Raw genomic sequence first — 20,467 nt, 5'->3', positions numbered from 1 at the left:
CTATTAGGCTTGATCTTACAAATTTCAATGCACATCCAAGTAACAGTCCTCTTAACTTAATCGCTCCAAGTCTTAAGAGTCATGTTCCCTTCATGATTTAACATTTACTTAATCCAAAAAGTCTATTATAAATAATGGATCAAGCTTTACTTCATTCAATATCTCATTAGACCTAACTTTTCATTATTTTGAGTTTTTATTTAAATGTTAACATTTTCAGGCCCAAACAAATACCCTTATAAACTCATGTAATGTATCATCTGGTTACATAAAGATGAGAGAATGACACATAAACACTGTAGAAAGTAATTAATCACTACAAATGATCATAATTTTTTTAAGAAATTATATGAAAGGACCAACATTAAAAAAAAAATGTGCATAGATGAAAATGCCCTTATACATTTAACGCAGGGCTTAGTTGCCAGTTGTAGAAGATGAGCAGCAAATCGTGAAATAATAAAAAATTATAAATTTTGAAAGTTTTGTATAGGCGAGAAGCTCACTTATAAATGTTGGAAGTTCAATTGTAAATGAGTTTTAAATTAAACTTTGGATGTCTAAAACTTTCGATGAAAAATTGAGATTCCAACATTTGCATTTGAACTTTTAAGATTTATAACACTTCCACAATTTATAATCCATTTGCGAGTGATTTTCCTAAATTTGCAATTGAGTTTCCATTATTTGCAGCTAAATCATGTGTCAATCAAATACCAAAAAAAAAAAATCATGTGTCAATCATGTATGGGCATTTTTGTTTACCTTTGTCAAAAAATGTAAAGTATTTTTAATTAAATTTTATCTCTAATAAAGTAGTTAGTTATTTTCAAACTAATAATTCCTATTTAATATGATATTTTATTTTAAAATAAATATAAGTGATTTATTTATTATGGGCACTTTTAGAAAAAGCACAATAATTACACCTTAAAATATTAAAAATGAATTACATTTTTAAACATTTAATTTATTATTGTTTTTTTTGTACGGAGGGAGTATACTTTTTCTTTAAAACTTTGGTCCTTCTATGTAATTTTAAAATTTTATGGTCCTCTCAAGTGATTAACTTCCTCCCATGATTCCATGAGATTGTCACTCCAATCACGCCTAAGTCAAGGTTGTAATTTTCTTAATCTAATAAAAATTTAAAAAAAAATAAAAAACTCTTACATTCGGGAGCGAAACTAGGATGAACGCATTACGGTGTCAAATTTTTAGAAAATTACTATGTACTATAACTTAATTTTTTAAATATTTATCATAAAATAAATCTTTAAATACAGTTATATCATATTTGTAACGATTTTTGAATCCTGAGACTTATTTAAAGTCGATGAGATCTCAAAACTTAGTTCAATAACTTTCATGTTTTATTAGGCTCCTTCTCTTCTCTTAGACCAAAATTAATTGTTAGTTATGTTATGGGAAAATAAATTTTTGTAATTTTTTGTTTGAGTACATGACCACAGCAAACCATACTAAAAAACTAAGATATAGTCATATCTAAAGTTAATACACTTCTACAATCATGTGAAGGAACATTATAGATCATGATTACAAAATTATCACAACATATCCGATAAGCTAAATGATCTGAGCATCTATTAATTTTTTTATAAATATGATCAAAAGCGATTACTCAATTCTTAATAGTGAGTTCTCTAATGTTTTCAATGATAACAAATAATGAATGATTTCTAGAATACTTATAATTAATTAGAGATAACGCTTCCATCAAATCAGAATAGACATTAACTTTGGATAATTTCAAAAATTTTAAATTAATTTTTAAAATTATTTTGAAAAACCAAAATCAAGGTCCTTTTTTGCCCCGGAAAAAAAAGTAAAATAAGATGATCAAATTACCCTTACTAATTAAATATATTCTCCAACGGGTATTACATCTTGATTTTGAAGTTATGTTCTTCTCTTTCGAGAGGATAGCCATTAAACATGGAGAATTACATCCAAAATTCCTAATGTCATAATAATATTTATCAAATTATTTTTTTTATAATACTTATCACGTGGTTATAACATTCTATCAAGGCCATGAACTTGCTTTCTCTAAAATAAGCATACAGAATAATCAATATACACAACAGAGATTATCTTTTTAAAATTCCGAGTGTAAATTATTGATATTCCCTAATTAAATTGTTACATATACAAAAAAATGAAATTCAAATCCCAAACAACTTGTTAAAGCAACGAGTACCACTCACCAATTTTATTTGGCAACTTGTTTTCCCATGAACCCCAAATATTACTAAGCATAACCTCCCCCCCCCCCAAACAAAAACAAAAAAAACAAAAAAAGCAAAAAAAAAAAAAGAAAAGAAAATGCGTTTTCATTGCCATCATCAACAAAGCACACAACCATGGTCCATCCGATATATATATTATATATTTATATCATATTTTTTAAAAATCTGCATTTTTATATATTATACAAATTCTAAATAATCAACCTCGCTATTCATAATTTATAGAACATTCATTTTTTATACAAATTTTATGTGTGTGTGATGAATAACGAGTTCAAAAAAGTTAATTTAATGGCAGTCAAATCTTAAAAAAATTGTTAAAAGATGAGTTGTAAATATGTATCAAATTGTTGTTAGCATGAAAATATCAGTTACAAATAAGGTATTTAGGTATTTGCACCAATGTCTGACAAAATATATATATTGTTCTCGCCCCCTCTCAATGGATCTTCACACTGTATGGGATGGACTATAGAGTCTAATAATCTTTAAAAAGAAAAGAAAAAGAAAATCCTCACCTAAAATTGAGGAGCAAGAAAGTTGCATTACGAAATAAGCTATGAGACTACATTTCAATAATCTGGACGAGGAAGTTGTCAGATAAAATCAAACAGAACATAAAATTATCTAATTTTATATCTCTCCAATCTTAAATATGTAGGACCATTTTACCCACTTCACAAATATTAAGAATATTTTGATGTGTCAATAATTGAATTGACTACATTTATTTGTTACTATTTATGCTTCATTGGCAACATTGGAAAACACCTCACCTCAGTTTCTCATTGTAACACATAAAGCTCTAGGGCAAAAATTTATGTAACATTTTCATACATGACTATTTTGAAATAATGTACATAAACCACCTAATTAGGTGCCAAAAAAAAAACAGGAAAAAGAGAAAGAAAAATAGGAGCATATATATGAAATCACCAAGCAGACTTCAAATTTGAGCCAGTGTGTGGTCCCAAAGGCTTCAACCATCGACCCTCATTTGAAAGAAATGAAAAGGCAAAAGTGCACCAGTCAAAACTATGGGCTCTGTGCATTACTATGTCATCACCACTCAGAACTTACTTAAGAGACTTTAACTTCCTATCGGCTTCGGACCAAATGAGAGTGAGAAGGAATCCAGAAGAGATCTAGCATTATGCAGTCTTTCTAATTGAATAATTAGCCTCACAACTCACGAGGAAAATTATTGATTTGTCCTTCTTCTAGTGTATCCTTGCCATTTATCTTGTACGCTATCCTTACACGCATGATGAGAGATTTCTGAAAATAAGGTGCACATACATAGATACACGCTAGCTAATCAGTTGTTCTGTAAGATGCACTTAACATAAACATGCATAGGAAAATAAGAAGATTATCATCATGCATTATGAGAGTTCTAATGTCATCTCCAGATAACCACATGATTGTATTTATGTTTGTTTCTTTCAATGATTTCTCAAGTGAACCATCAATAGGCCCAGATAGCTGGATATAAATCACTTGCAGTTTTGCAATAGCATGTCACAAGAACTTACACCAGCCTCATGATTTATTGGACCAAGACGAAAAATTATGAAACAACAGTACCAACTATTTAAGTAGCTAAATATTTCCAGTCCAGAATATTAAATAGTTTACGTGCCACCTGAGTTATATCCAACCAATATGTTTCATATATGATGGGAAGGAGCATAGTCTCATGTACAATTGACTACATACTCCGAATATTCATCTCCCATTGTTCATCGGGCTAAGATTGTGCTAATGTTTGTCCTCGAATATGCATAAAAATGCAGCATAATAGAGGGACATGACTCAAGAAAACACTTTAACTTCACATTAAGTCTAGGAACAGCATCTATTGAACAAAACAAGAAGGGTGAAGCATAGTTACATTTGACACAACTTAAATGACCCAATAAGGATAACCAGATAGCATTCGGTTTTCAATGCAAATCACAAGGCACATGAAAGGAAAACGAGTATCCACTATAAACTATAATTAATGAAGAAAAAGTGCAACTAAACCAGATGGGCACATGATATGAAAGCAGAAAACAAAAAATCAAGGGATATAAACAGCTATGAATGATGATGGACCACACAAGGAAAACACAGTTCAAATACCTTTCCATGTTGGGTGTTAGTAACTCTCAATTTTTGTGTGATGGACCCATCACTACTAGCAGGCAGAGCATTGCCACTAGCCGGGTCTAAGTGCAATTGAAGAAACTGAAAATTAGATACCCAAATAAATAAGTTCTGCACGAAGAAAAATATAAAAGAACTTCTACAGAATTTGAAATTCCAATGAAAAAATTTGATAGACGGCTGATGACCATCGTACATCAGAGAATAAATGCAACTATTTAGCACTGACATGTTGAGTAGCAAATTGCAATGCATTTCAATTGTTTGAATCCATCTCTATAAGATGGTACACCCTATGGAATTTAATCATGTAGAAGATTTTACAATCACATGCCAAACAAAGTTAATTTTCAACAGCAGCTAGAAATTCATGGACCCTTCGGTTAACACAAGAATGATAAAAATCATAACATTGTTTGGTAGCAATTTTCAAAAGAAGCTAAAATTACAGAATAAAAGAATGATAGTCAAGAGCAGCGTGCACAAAATGATGAGTGGCATACCTTAGGAACTGCTGCCTGGAAAACAAAATCTGTATATGTATTAGATGTCAAATTCATAAAGGTAGCTTGAATAATTGTTGTTTGTGGTTTTCCTGGTTCTTTGGAGAAATTGAATGTCACCCTCACGGAGCTGCTCTCAAATGCAGTTATAGATGGATAAACTGGTCCATTGTTTTCTATTCAACAATACAGGGACAAGAAGAATCAGTACTTCAACTCATTTTTATGTAAAAAAAAAAAAATCCAAATGTGAAAAATTGAACTACCTGTCGGAGGGCTGGTGGCTAAGCCATCCAACAAATCCATCATAGGAGCAGCTCCAGCATTAGAAGTTGCTCTTGCAGAAAGTGGGAGAGACGTGAGATCATCCAGTGGTGAAACTGGTGTTTTGTTATTCATACTGTAGCTTAAGATGTCTGTTGTAGATGAGAGGCTTTGTGCAGAAGGTGACGTAGTAGGCACAGAAGGTGATCCAATAGACAAAAGATCCAAAAGAACGTCGGTACCACTTCTTGGGGCTTGACCAGAAACTAAAAATGCAAAATAAAGATCAGACAAAAAATAAATGTAGATAAGTTTCTGTGTTTAGATGTTGCTACACATCTTCATCTCATCCACAGGAAAAGCACTCCCTAGTACATTTCCAACTTCAACTCCAATAATTAATTTCAACTCCATGTGACTAATCATAGTGCGCTAAATCACATTTTGCTAGTACCATCTCTATCTATTATTATGGTATGTGGTAACTTAGTCCAGTTGTATAAGGTAACTTCTTAGTAATTTTATTATTTGATATGCAAACATATAGTAAACTCTTCCATTTTCCACTGCATGAGTTGGCCTTCTGGCTCAAGTTGCATGCTTCTGGAGCCAGTTCTCTGATGATGGATGAAACGACCTAAAACCCTTTAATGCACTAAGTAAGATTGGTTGGATTGTCAGCATGTACTTATGCAAGCTATAAGAGGTTTAAAGTTTAAACTATAAGAGGCGTTTACAAATAATTGTTGCTTAGTTTGCTTTAAGGAAAATACAGCTCTCTATACTTGTAATAAAAGAAATAAGATAATCAATACTAATATAGGTAAAAAGTACTAACCCAGCTGTTGTGATCCTGATGGTGATGCTGATGGCAAATCAACACCAAGAAGGTCCTGAAGAAGATCACCACCAGAAGAGCTAGGTGCAGGAACATCATCTGAGCTCAAATCAAGCAGATCTACAAGAGGAGCCACAGCAGGTTTGGCAACTCCGTTTGGAATATTAACTGTAGGTCCTGCTGGAGTTGAAGCTGTGCCTGGCATAGAGCCAGCTTTCCTTCCAATGAAAGCTGCCTCATCTAAAACTGGCATCCTTTCTACAAGTGCAGAACTGCATGATATGATATTAAAGCCACCTGTAAGAGTGAACTAGAAATTCAAGTTTTGATAACATGAAATAAAAAAATGGTTAAGCTTACCTAATATTTTGATGATTTGAAAGAATTTTATTGAATTCTGTAGATCTTTGCTGCAATTCAAGCACCAGGTTCCCTTTATACTGAATGACTATATTCCTGATTCTCCTGTACAAATTATTCAGATAGGATCATCCTTTTTCATCAAGAAAAAGAAAATCATACTTACGCATCAAACATACAAACATAAGTGAAATTAATTTAGTAATGGGTGTAAATACATAAGTGGGACATAAATGAAAAGATCTTGTGATGGAGATAAAATCTATACACAGGGACCAAGTTTTATAACAACTTGAACTTGATCAAGTGGACATTAACTAGAAAATTACATTCCTTGAGAAAGCGCACGAAAACTGGCAAGAAAACAATCAAAGGTATAATGTAATTAACATTTTTATACCAATGATGTTAACTAACATTCGGTAAACTATGACTTACTCTGAACAAGACGGAAAACGTGAACTAAGTTTCAAAAGGGCAATCAAAGCCATTGCTTTTGTTGTAAGATCTGATGCATGTCGTTTTATAGCCATCTCTAGAACATCCACAGCATCTGATTCAGTCACCTGCTAGCAAAGAGAAAATTTTGTAAAGAAAGATACAACAAGCCTCTTCTTTCTTTCTTTCCTTCTTTTTTCGGGGAAAGGACAAAAATGAAATGAAGTTTTCTTTATAACATGGCATTCCAATGAGCTTTAATACAAAAGCATGCAATACTAAAAGCTTCAACAGTTAGTAGACCAATTTCTGCTAAATTGTACTATATCATGCCTGCTGGCTGGGAAAAAGAAACTAAGCAATGCCCATATTTTTTTTCAACTCATGAACTACTGCTTGTTTTCAAGTGATCATCATTTTCAGGCAACATGAAGTAATAGATACATCACAAAGCTTGTGCAGAAAATATCAAGTAGAAAACATAGACTAACCACTATTGGATCTTCTATGTCAAGCATTCCAACATTCTTAACTAAAATATCACCATATTCTCCAATGCACCACACTGCAACTCGAACAAGACATTCCTGATGAAAGTATTAGACAGTGCTATTATTATTGATAGCATTAAGAGAAAATCAACTGTATACGTAGATTTTGTAGAAGTATAAATGAGCACCTGTTCAACGGAAGTTTGAAGTGCTCTGTATAATGCTCTTACTGTGTAGCCATGAAGGTCATAAGCATTGCTTATAACAACAATTAACGCATGCCACACTTCATCTTTTACAAAGTTTCCAGCCTACTAACATAGCATAACAATCAATACTTGAACTCAAGGTATAATTTAAATAACATAGCTCAATATGGGCTGCATGATACACATGGATCAAAACAGCCGTCTCAATCAACAGCAAACAAATTCAGCACTGAAAATTTGCATCTGATACATAGAAGTAGGATGAATCTTGTGCAAACAAAAAATCATAAATCACATTGGCATATATATTCAGTAATTTGAGCATTCATATTAGAACAAAGAAGTCATCAAATGATAAATAAAATATTTGATGTGAATACAAAAGCATCACAAGCTGTCATGGCAATAATTTTTTCTAGGATGAAAGTGGAGACATTTTGAGAAGCAACAAAATTCTGAAATAAGGATTAACCTAAAAAATAAGCACGGTCAGGATTTTTTCCCTTTGTTTCAATTTTCAATTAACTACAAAAGGTTGTGCGTAGATTTATACCTCAGAAAGAACCTTAAGCATCTGATCAATGTACCACACCTTCTCTGGAGAAAACCTAAAACACCAATTAGTAAATCCCAGTCAACCAAACATGTATATACACAGCTTAAATTAACCTTATAGGTAATAATTCTGAAGTTATAGTAACAATGGACAACAGGGCAAGGCCCATGGAAAATGGCATTTTAGAGCAAAGAAAAGACTGCAGCATACAAAATACAAAAATTGAAAGCTTGATGCAGAGAAGATAAAACTGAAAATTCTAGAACCAACTTCCCATCAGGCAAAACGAAAATAAACTAAAGAAAGAGAAGAATTCAAAATGATCAAAATATCAATGCAATCTAAAGGGGATGCCATTCAAAACCCGTATGACTGACTTGGCAACTATTGAGCAAATTTTGGCAGTAAGGTCAGGCTTGAATTCTTGATCACTGACTTCCAGATAATCAATTAGCTCTTTTGTTAAGGCCCTCACATTACTTTCATTCACCAAAACGTAAACAAGTTCAAGAGCTCTTTTCTGAATTGAAGCATCTGAATCCTGAAGCAAAAAGTAAAGTCACTAACTTTTCAATCTGCAAAAGAAATCCTTTGGATTTTTTGTTAAATGGTAAACAGGGAACAAGGCCATTCAACTAATACCTTCACACATTCCAGAATAGTTGCACGATGCCTCTGCACTGCCTGAGCATCAACTGTCACAGCCTTCATCAGCATGTTTAATGCCACATACCTGAAGAAAGAAGGTAGGAAAAGTTAATTTACTCAATAATGGTGGGTAGAAATTAAAAATAATAAGATTAAAGGCCCAAGGGGGAAAAGGAAGGAAATGATCAATAGGGCCCTGAACACTCAAGAAAGATGAGACATTAATTAAACAGGTGAAAGCAGCAAGAAAATAAAAATTGCAGAGTTAACTAATCAAGACATTGACAGAGGGAGTTTAGAAAAATAGGTTGGTTTAAATTCTAAATTGAAAAATCCCATATGCAAGATATACAAGAAGTAAATCAACTGGAACTGAAGGCTGTTAAAAAAAAAAAAAAACCTTCCCTGAAAAGTAATTTTTTTTATTTAAAATGCCATTCCAAGGTTGCCAAATTAATTTATTATGCACAAGCTAAATGATAAAAAAACCAAAGTTGTGAAAACCGGACCATACAGTCCAACCAGTTTGATCGTCTCTCGCTAAGTAAAACGGTTTGGTTCAACCAATTGAACCAAATTAGCCTTTGGACCAGATTCACTCGGGCAGCTTTCATAGAATTGGATTTAACTCGGAACTTGGAGTAGGTCAACCTAGTTTAAAGCCTAAAAAAAAAATTTAGGCTAAGTCACTCAAATTCACGATTTATCTTCTCTTTTCTCTAATGCTCTTCCGTCTTCTCTAATCTCTCCTTCATGGCCCATGCTCAATCTTTGACTTCTCCTCTAACCTCTGCCTCCAGCTCTAGCGATCCAGCCTTTGGTATTGAAATCAAAAGCTTGTTTCATGACATGATGGCGTGCCTCTAACTCCAGTATTTTCCTTCAAGATCGTGAACTTGTGCTAACATGCCTCTACCTCCAACTCTAACAGTCTAGGCATCTAACCTTCGGCTTCGAAATCCCAAGTACCATTAACAAATTAATGTCTTATTTATATATTTGTGTATATAAATATTATTTTTATTTAATTTTTATGTCACCAGTTCAACTGCTAGTCCAACCAGTTGAACCATGAAAACTATGACCCGTTGCTCTATCCGGTTTGACGTCCGGTCTGGGTTTCAAAACACTAAAAAAACAAAAGCACTCTTGAGATTTTCACCTCATAGTTTGGTACAAAATGAGAATCTTTTTTTCAATAAAGACAAACAAAATAAATTATTGTTAGGGCAGAAGTAGCTTTTGCATTTCCTACATGATGCAGCGAAATCTAAATTGCTGCTTACAAACATGACTCTTGCAAGAGAAACTTTTGCATTATTAAAATTCTCACAGTACATCCAAAGGCACTTAGGCCCTCTTATTAGAAGCTAAATCTTTGATACTGTAAAGAGCACTAAACTATATTGCATAAACTACTTATCATATAACCCATTGCACTATCATGTGTTTGGACATAATCATAGAAGTTGAATAGGAAAGGAAAAAAAAAATTATTGGACAAATATAACACTAACAACAACAACAACAACAACAAGCCTTTATCCCACTAGGTGAGGTCGGCTATATAGATTGCAAGACGCTATTATACTCTATCATTTACCAAGCTTTTAAAAATATTATTAATTAAGAGATCGCGTTTAACAACTTTTAAAAATGTTCTCTTAGGCCTTCCTCTACCCCTCTTAACAGGGCTCAAAGATATATGTTCCACTCTTCTTACTGGTGCCTCTCGCGGTCTTCTTTGTACATACTCAAACCATCTCAAATGATTTTCTACCATTTTTTCCTCAATAGATGCTACCCTCATTTTTTTGTATACGTGATCATTTCGAATTTTATCTTTACGTGTATGTTTGCACATCCATCGTAACATTCTCATCTCTACTACTCCAACTTTATACTTTTGTTGTCCCGTTAGAGCCTGGCGTTCACTACTATATAACATACCCGGTCTAATAGCAATACAATAAACTTTCCTTTAAGTTTATTAGGCACCTTACAGTCGCAAATAACTCCTTTAGCTTTTCTCCAACTAAACTACCCAGCTTGAATCCTACATGAAATATCTCTACTGATTTCCCCATCATTTTGAATAATGGCTCCCAAATATATAAACTTTTGCACTTGAGGTATAATTTGATCTCTCAATTTCACTTCCAAATTACTGTTAACTAGCCTCCTCCCAAATTTACAATATAAATATTTCGCCTTATTCCTACTCAAATTGAAACATTTCAACTCCAATGTCCTCCTCCATAACTCAAGTTTACAATTAATCTTTTTTCTTGTCTCTGCTATAAGAGCTATATCATCCGCAAAGAGCACACATTTTGAGAATTTTTCCTTGAACATGTTCCGTCAAAACATTTAGGAGTATAGAGTAAAATACAATAATCTCCCTTCAAGTTTGTTAAAATTATAGAGACCTCTCCTCTATTTTCAAAACCTACATTTCAGTCCAATTCTTAACACCATTAGAAATATTCCATTTAAGATACCAAAATGCTTTATTATATTAATTAAAATCTATGAAAAAAATTAAAATGATTAGTTTGCCCTCATAATCCAATGTCTTGTCTCTCCTCCTATAAAGAATATTATAGTTATATTGACATAAACATTTTAAAAAGCTTGAAAATTAATAAAAAATTATATTAAAATTAATAAAATAAATATAAATTATGTTTGTTTGTTTATTTCTCATTATATTCAATTGTTAAATATTTTTGAAAATAAAATTTTTAATTTATTATATTTTTATTTATGTATGTTTGAAATATTATTTTTGTCAACTTATTTATTTAAAATTTAAAAGTTACTTTATAAATAAATTTATTTATTTTTAATATTATTCTTCTAAATTATATATTATATATTATAATTATTGTTTGAACAACCCATAATTTTATAAAATGATGTTTTTTGCCCTTTTTTTGTAATGTTTTCCAAACAATTGATATCTCCTGCTTCTATATACTCTATAACTCTGATTTAATCTTATTTTGAATAATATTTTTTTATTTAAGGGTAAAAACTTGAAATCCCATTTGAAAGAAGTTTAAATATCATAGGATTTTACGGATGATAGATGCAAAAGCCGATGATTTTATCAACAAATTTCAAACCCAAGTAATTGGTTAATTAAAATTATCTAATATTTAAATTTCATTTTCAATGGGATCCCAAATTTTCACCATTAGATAAAAAAATTATTTAAAATAAGACTAAATCAGAGTTATAAAGTATGCGAAAGCATGAGATATCAATTGTTTGGAAAACATTGCAAAAAAAAGGAAAAAAATGTTATTTCACAAAATTATGAGTCACTCGTCACAGTCAATGATGCATTCACCGTGGTGAACCACGTTGAAGCTAGTTTGGTCTATATAATGGTCAACGTTCTATACATAAATAGTGGGGGTAATTTGCTCGAAATTTAAAAATTCAGAATCTAGGACACTACTCGCATAATAGCTTAGGCTTTATGCCGCTAACTAACTAGGGCCCACAAATGAACAATAACGACGTTAAAAAAAAATAATAGTAGGGTTTATTTTGCATATTTTAAGATTTCAGGGTCTAAGGTGTTTTTCGAGCACAAGTTCAAAGCCTATTTTGCTCATTAACCCTAACATTTATGTCAAAAGGGGGTATTTAGTCTTAAATATATGATTTAACAGTTTGTTAACGGTTAGATGGATGGAAATGGAATCTTTAAAATAGAGGGGAGGTATGTGTTATATAAATTTTGATTTTAAGGAAAGTTTATACAGGTTTTAAAAATGAAAGGGATTTATCTATAATTAAGAAAAAATAGAGGAGAGGGTGGTATATTTTACTCCTAAATATAAGAATAAATATTCCAAATTTGTGGTGGTAGTGGTGGCAGTTGCCATAGTGACAGTAGTTGCAGTGGCAATGGCAGCAATAATGGCGGTAGTTCCTGCAGCAGGAGAAGCTTGGTAATGATGGAGGATGGGGCAATATGAAGGCAGCAATAGTAATGGTAGTGGGCAGTAGTGACGATATCACATTATATTTGGGAAGAAGGGTACGCGTATTTTTCAAATTTATTGTTTGTGAGAAAGAGTACTGTTCTATATACTTCATAAATGGACCACAGTCATGTTGTTCATTCTTCCTCACTGAACAAATATGTCTTACTCTAGTTACAGTTCTTGCATTTTTGTGCTTTCCATTTCGCTTTTATAAGTGACATTTTTCTTAGCATACATTATAAAGTGAGTTGGCATGCATTGCATTTTAATTTTTAAAGACATAAGAAATTATTGAGAAAAGGAGAAATAGCAATGTACAAAGACAAACCTAATATTGTTGTCACGGTTTGACAAGAATCTTCCAAGGATATTGATGGCAAGCACACGTAGGCCACCACTATCTTCAACACTCATGATTGTTTGTACACATTCATATAAAATGGCATTTCCTGCAACTTTATTTGACTCCGTCTTGGTAGCCACCTATGATAAGATCAGCAAGTTCACAAGCTATCAAAACTCAAACTCATTACTAAAATAACATGGAACCATAAAAGATAATCAAGAACCAGAGAGTCAAAATTTAGCATTAATAAATGATTTGAGTATTGACAACTGCACCAAAATTGAAATGGATAAATTCATTGATTAAAAAACCTGGCTTAGAGCAGTATAAGGTTTGAGGCTTTGACCAATAAAAAATCAAGCATACATGATCACAATAGGATACTTGACTAGTCCAAGTCTTACTCTTGGATAAAACATCATTTATAAGATTAGAAAGAGTCAGCACAAAGAAGCATCCTTTCTCCTTGCAGCAAAGCACGTCAAAGGTTTTGATTAACTTCTTTTCGGAAAAAGGGTTCAGTCACAAGTACAACAGCATTTGAAAACAAAAGAAAATTCAAGTTCTCCATAGACAATTTGATAGTGGAAAAGAGTATAGGACGTAGAACGAAAAGGAATTGAGAGAGAAGAATGCAAAATATTCAATCACTGTCATAAGAGTCCCCTAAAACCCGATGCCAGATATACAAGGCGACTAGGTGAGTCAGTTTTGAATTATAACTAACCAACCTCCATAACAGAGCATAGCAGCTATTCCACTATTATTAACTGCTAATAACTCCCAACAATTTCCACTCTTTCCATTTTTTTGAACACAATTATCTCCACATCTCTTCAATGGTGAAGTTAATTACATGATATAGTTCACTACCTCCATACAAAATATTAAAAAGAAGGAATAATAGAGGAAGAGCCATTTCCAACCTGATGCCGTTAGTAGGCATCTATCTAAAACAGTGCGAACAAATGACAAGTTCTCTAAAAGGCACTCTTTAACTCTACATTATAACTAACCCAGCACCATTCTCACCTTAAGAAATATGACCTATTCCTTCTAAATATCATGATATTTGCAGCCAACAGTAGTTCTTATTTGCTCTGAGAAAGATCTGGAAAGTATCAAAGCTTAGTGTGAAAAACACTTTAAGGTGGTTTGTACGCCCATTATCCTCATGATATCAATCTAACCACCTCATTAGAAATATTTAACCAAATTGTATAAAATCTTATGTAATACATGCTTCATGATCAATGGCACAAAAATGAGACAAAATATTGAGTGATAGATTAAACTCAATTGTCTTCAACCCTTGTGATTTGTCAAAGTTGAAAGACTAATCACCTGACTACCCCAATAAACATGCACAGCTAAATGAATAAAGAATTCAGAAATATTCATTTCTTCCACACGGGTTGCATATATCATTCATGCTCAGACAGACATTAATCATGACTGTAGGTCAAGCAGACATCTAGGTGAACACTGGCATTTTCTAATTCAAGCCTAACTGCCCATGTAAGAAATACAAGTTTATGCAACTATATTGCCATACCTATTAGATAATATGCATGCGTTTGGACTTTCTCAAACAATATCTACTGATGTAATGGCAGAAAACACTTTTCTCACTATTGTTCACACCTAGAATGGCTCTGTTATGACTTCTATTTGGCTTTTCCATCCTTTAGTCCAAAGCCAACCCCACCTGCCATGCATTGCATAAGCCTTTAATACGCTCAACATTAGACCAGTACCACCTGAACAAGCCAAAATCCTAGTAGTATTTCCTGTTCTTGCTTCGCATATTTCCTTGAGGTTGAATTTTTCTATCATTTATTAACCCGTCCACATTAGTTTGTTGTGGCGTGCGAAAAGAAAATGTGATAATCAAATGTAAGCAAGTGGAAAGGACATCCTAAGAACAGGTATAGTTTTCAACAAACAGAGTTGACAACAGAATCAGGCAGAAAAGCCAACTTGTCCAATCACTGCAGCATGAGAAATATAACAAATTTAATACCACAAAATGACCATGAACACACTGCTGACCTGGGCAAGTATGTCATTCATTAAGTCACTAGCATCAGCATCACCTTCACCCAGTACTCGCAAAAGCTTAAGCAATCTAATGTGGAGGAAAGGATCAGTGATACCAGCAATGTCATACTCTGGTGCATAAGGACTGTTAACTAGGTCCTTGAGACTTCTGACAACACCCTCCGTGCATTTCTACAGTAGATGTTGAAAACTTTCATTATAATTAATTCAAGAATCAATTTTTATAAGAATTCTTTCCCAAAAGGGGGAAAAAAACAAAAGCTAAGTAAAATACTAAAAAACAACACATGAGCCTTGCTTCAAGTCCCTTAAATGCAAGAAATTATACAAAGTCCGTGCCTGTAGTATTTGATATCAAGTCCATAGTTTATGCACACAACAATAGTAGCCCATGAATACAGCTCATACCTTATTTCCTTTTGTTAAATAAACAGAATACTAAAGCATATTACAAGTTTGCATGATATTCACTTACGCCTAAATCAAGGAATATATTTAAATAGATATTAGATTCCAATAAATGAGTTAATCAATTTTTTCTTTGGTGATTCTAAGTCCATATTAAATAAGTATAGTTCAATAAATATCACTAGCATTTGGCTGGTACAAAAGATTACACAAGTCTATAAGCAACACATTTACCAAAAAAGATGCCAAATTACCATTCTAAAGTATTCAAGGGCTTCTGCGCTAACTTTACACAGTTCTGTGCAGAGTTGAACCCCAGTGATCAAAACTCCATGATGCTTCTCCTTAAATAACACCGCAGCAGAATTAATAAAATTTTCTGCCAAGTCTGGAACTTTCTTTACGATTCTTATTGCGCATAATGCTGCCTGCATTTAATTATGCGTACAGTCAATTCATCAGAATGATCAATGACTGCCAAAACAGTTAAATATGATAAGTTTCACCAGTAGCTTCAACTTTAAAATTACCATAGAGGACAAATAAAGACTGACAGCTCCTTGTAGGATGACTATCTTGTTTGAGATTGCATACTTTAAAGAACATAAAAAAATTACAAACTTCCACAGAAAAAGAATGAAAAGTAGAAAAAACTGCACACATATATGCTTCAAAATGATTTAGCATTCATGGCTGCTTCTCCCATTAATTTTTAAGTGGATAGCAAGTAGTTACTGCCATGTAGTGGGGAATATCAAGGCCATAGAAGCATTCATGACACTTCTCCTCCCATCAAATATGCATCACTAAATGATAAAAATCCTACATATGCATCAAATTTTCCAAACCTTAAAAAGTCTGAGGAAATGACATAACAAAAAGTCACCTTTTTCCGGACATTTGGATCTCGAAATTGCAGCAACCTCTCAACCTCTGGTGCAAGATCACGAGCCATTTCTGCTGAACAAATGTTTCCTAAAGCACAAAGAGCAAGTCCAACAATATACTGATTTGTGTGATTGAGATCTCTGAGATTAAGTTAAGTTTGCCCCAGAACATCAGATTTTTTCTTCCTCTCAATAGAAGATAAAAAACAACAACTTTGTAAATTAGAGTCCAAAGATGGGGACATATGGAAACAAATAAATTTCAGATTGAAACTGGATACTGTTTCAAGGAGTTTGTGACCAACATCAGAACTTCTTGTCTTTCATCAAGAAGCAACATAAGACCAAGATAACCTATTCTCTTCTCCGGAAATCCAGGAGAAGCAATCAACTTGAGGCATTCCATTTGACCAAAATGTGTTGGGTAGCCAAGCATGTGTATGAACATTAGCTTAGCCAGATTCCGATGCCTGTAGACTTGATCATTTTCATCAATCGCAGCACGAATGGCAGCGCACTCTTTTCTCACAACAGCACGTTCTTCAGCTGCTGTTTTGCAGGTACGTATGGCCCGAATCATGTCCCTACAAATGGGAATGTAAATGATTTTGTTCAAATATTGTAGTATTATTTAAAACAAAATGAAGAAAACAAAACTTGAAAATCTATGCAAAATCAACAGCCCATGTGTTATCTAATTATTTGATTCTGCAACAAACTAATACATTGAATTGAAGAATCAATATATATATATATATATATTAAAGACAAAGGCACGCATGTATACTATAATATTTGAAAAAGAGAAAAAAGGCACATGTGTATACAAAGAAACATAATATAACTTCTCAAGTCAATGGCTGTATTAGAGTTGTCAATCGCATAAAGTATATCAGGCAAAAGCTAGTGCAGGTTCTACAGAAGGTGATGACAAAAGAACCTGCACAAATTTAACCGCAAAACTAAACCTATGAAAATGCTTATAAGCTATAACCTTGTCTGTTAATGTCCCTGTATATTCATAAGGCAAAGCCTATTAAACAGATAATGAGAACTAAATAACAACTCAATGACTTCATATATTAAATCCTATCCATCTGATATGCATTAATTAACAAGATGATACATCAGTGCCATCTAGCAAATACAGGCCAAATACTGCTTCATCTCATAATTACAAGCCAGTGTTCTTATAACCCTGAACCTCATTAATGCTTTACATTGTTCAGTTGTTTGAAATATTGAAACTATATATCTGCAATATTTAGCAGTTAATAAATGGAGTTACTGTTGCTTTTTAGTTTCATTGGATTTAAAAGCAGTAGCAAATGAAAGAAACTTCAAAGGCATACAGGTCTTGCTGTAATTTGCTGTGTTGGTTAGAGTGGTCAAAGAGTGAAAATACTTTTTCACTATCTTGGCCCCAATAAGTGATGCTTTTTTGTCTTTCGCTAAGTTTATAGGCTATTAGATCCATAGAAATTAGGAGCTATCTAATCACTGGGTTAACAGAACAAGAAAAGTCGAGGTAAGGTTAACATTTCGAAAATCCAGCTTCTCAATATATTTACTTTCCTCTCTTGTCAATTTTTCTTTTTGTTCCCCCTCAAGAAAATGTATCCGCAGAGGTACAATGACTGATCGCTATTTAACTTGGACAAGACTGTCATGTGATCAAATCCAACTTCGCCAGGTAAAAGGAAAAATCTTATGCATATAGAATTAACAGATAAATTTAAATGTGCAACAAATGCTGTAGGTTATCCTTAGTTCACCCAGAAACCTGCTATAATATATAAACTCTCGGCAAAGAGTCAACGATAATTAATTTATCTTAACCCTGCTTTAAGCCAGCCACCGATTCCTATTTTTCGACAAGCCAAAATCTTGTAACTATCACTAAAACACAAATTGATAAAATTGAAAATGCAGAGATACACCAATAGTCTTTCTGTATGTATTTTTCGAAGGTGATACAATGTAAACAGCAGGAACAGTCAATCATATACAAAAATTAGAACTGGGTATTCAAGATTTTGGAACGGTCAATCGATAACTATCATCAACACATTGCATGCTCGTGTTTACGAGTACGTGGGTTACTCTCCTTGCTCATGAACCAAAAGAATGAAAACAGCAGGATCCACTGCTCACCTCAAGCGCGTCCCTGAAGAGAAGGGATTCATAATTGGGTCTCAGAAAGCTCAGTCTGATCCAATCGAGAACAGTCAAACTGTCAAATCGAACAAGCGATCAATCACGAACCACCCCGCTTGACAATCGGAAATCCGTTCTTCCAAATATGGTGACCACGATCCAATTGCTTTTAGCGATGAATAACAGAGAGAGAAGTAGAGCAGAGCAGATGGTTAGAGAGATTTGGATCTGAAATGGAGGGAAGTGTGTGTATGAGTCTGTAAATTTCAGGGACAGAGTCCTTTCCTTCTCCCTCCTCCTTCAACGAACGAACGCTCGTGTTCTGTTCTGCTGTCTCTGAACCTCAAATTTCCGAAATGACACAAATTCTCAAGAACAAGTGAGATACTATGACCCGGTGTCACATAGAATTGTACATTCAGCTTCTTTTTTACCGAATTCCTATTGGTCTGTGAGAGCTCATTTGCTCACCCAATGGAAAATTGACGGATTATTTTTTTTAATACACAATTGTTTTTGTTTTTGTAAGCTTTACTTAGTCAATTTGAAGTCTATGTTCTCATTGACGCCTTTCGTTATTTTGATTATCCTTAAATTTCATGGAAGGTTTGATGAGGATCAAGGCGAAATTTAAGCAAGGCATCTATTTAAAAAATAAGGAGATGTTTAATTTCTATTTAAAAATTATTTCCATTTTTTTAAATACAATAAAACATAAAAACGTTACTGATGGAGTGCTTTGCATTTGAATAATTTTACAAAGAGAAAATCAATCAATTGATCTTTAAAGTTTTGACTCTACTATAACTTAATCTCTAAAATTTAATTTATTATAGCTCGATTTTTATAATTTTAATTAAATTATAATTTAATTTTTAAATTTTTGATTCTTACAATTCAACCTTTATAATTTTAACATTAATTCTTATATTTTAAAAAAATAAATTACAAAGATTAAAATTATGTTAAAATTAAGGAAAAATGATAGAGAGATCAGAAGATGATTAATTAATTCAACGTAAGTCCCAATTATCAAACTTCAAAAATTTGCAAATACCTAATTATTTTTTAAAAATTTATAAAAGTGAGAATCAAACTTGCAAATTTATGAAGTTTGACACTTGAAATTTAAGTTGAATTAATTTATTTCCTTGATATCTATCTGTCATTCTCTCTAAAATTTAGGGCAAATAATAAAATACTAAACCCTTTTAATCCTTACAAAGATCAAAATTTTAAAATAGTTTTAATCTTTATAATTTTATCTTTGTAAAATATATGGACCAATATTTAAATAGCTAAAATTATAGAAATTGAGTTACAAAAGTTAAATTTGAGGGATTAAGTTACAACAATATCAAAATTATAAAGACCAAGTTATAATGATTCAAAATTTAAAAACTGAATTATAATTAGGTCAAAATTACAGGTAGCAAATGCTTAATTTTCTCATTTTTCTCATTCCTTAGTTTTTAAAAACAAGAAAATGAAAATATTTTAAAATTGTTTTAATTTTAAATTTTTCACTTTTTTTACCCACTTTTTAATTTTTTTTATTTTAAAAATACATATTTAGCCTCTTAAAGCTGCCACGACAATTGTCACAACTTTTTTATAGAGCCAGTAATTCAAATCAAACTCAACGAGCTAGCTATAATTGGCTCAGAAAAAAAATTAGATCCAAGCTTAATCAAATAATTATTTTTTAATGATTGAGCCTACTAGGGGCTGGATAGGCTCGAATATCCAAATAAAAAATTATATTCTTTAAAAATATATAAAATATAATAAATATTAATTAATTCTTTAAATTTTATGCTATTTTTACCAAAATACCATATATGTAGCGTTTAGGTGCTTTACTATAAATATTTTTTAA

At 32.4% G+C, this 20,467-nt stretch overlaps 1 protein-coding gene across 1 annotated transcript; it reads right to left on the bottom strand.

Moving 5' to 3' along the window:
* Positions 1-2,952: 2,952 nt before the first annotated feature.
* Positions 2,953-19,167, bottom strand: LOC129322199 (AP-1 complex subunit gamma-2-like). The gene is made up of 18 exons (XM_054968342.1): positions 18,586-19,167; positions 16,713-17,015; positions 16,431-16,572; positions 15,799-15,972; positions 15,128-15,307; positions 13,058-13,212; positions 8,723-8,813; positions 8,458-8,621; positions 8,078-8,132; positions 7,504-7,626; positions 7,316-7,411; positions 6,825-6,952; positions 6,387-6,491; positions 6,027-6,298; positions 5,191-5,454; positions 4,925-5,100; positions 4,398-4,502; positions 2,953-3,548 (listed from the first exon to the last, which is right to left on the bottom strand). Exons 1-18 carry the CDS (start codon positions 18,615-18,617, stop codon positions 3,453-3,455), a joined length of 2,661 nt encoding a protein of 886 aa, XP_054824317.1. The 5' UTR covers positions 18,618-19,167; the 3' UTR covers positions 2,953-3,452.
* Between the last annotated feature and the right edge of the window lie 1,300 nt (positions 19,168-20,467).

The sequence above is a fragment of the Prosopis cineraria genome, unplaced genomic scaffold (assembly GCF_029017545.1).
Source record: "Prosopis cineraria cultivar Desert tree isolate PC_DT_omini unplaced genomic scaffold, ASM2901754v1 PC10, whole genome shotgun sequence".
Classification (NCBI taxonomy): Eukaryota; Viridiplantae; Streptophyta; class Magnoliopsida; order Fabales; family Fabaceae; genus Prosopis; species Prosopis cineraria.
This window is presented reverse-complemented; position numbering and strand designations above follow the sequence as displayed.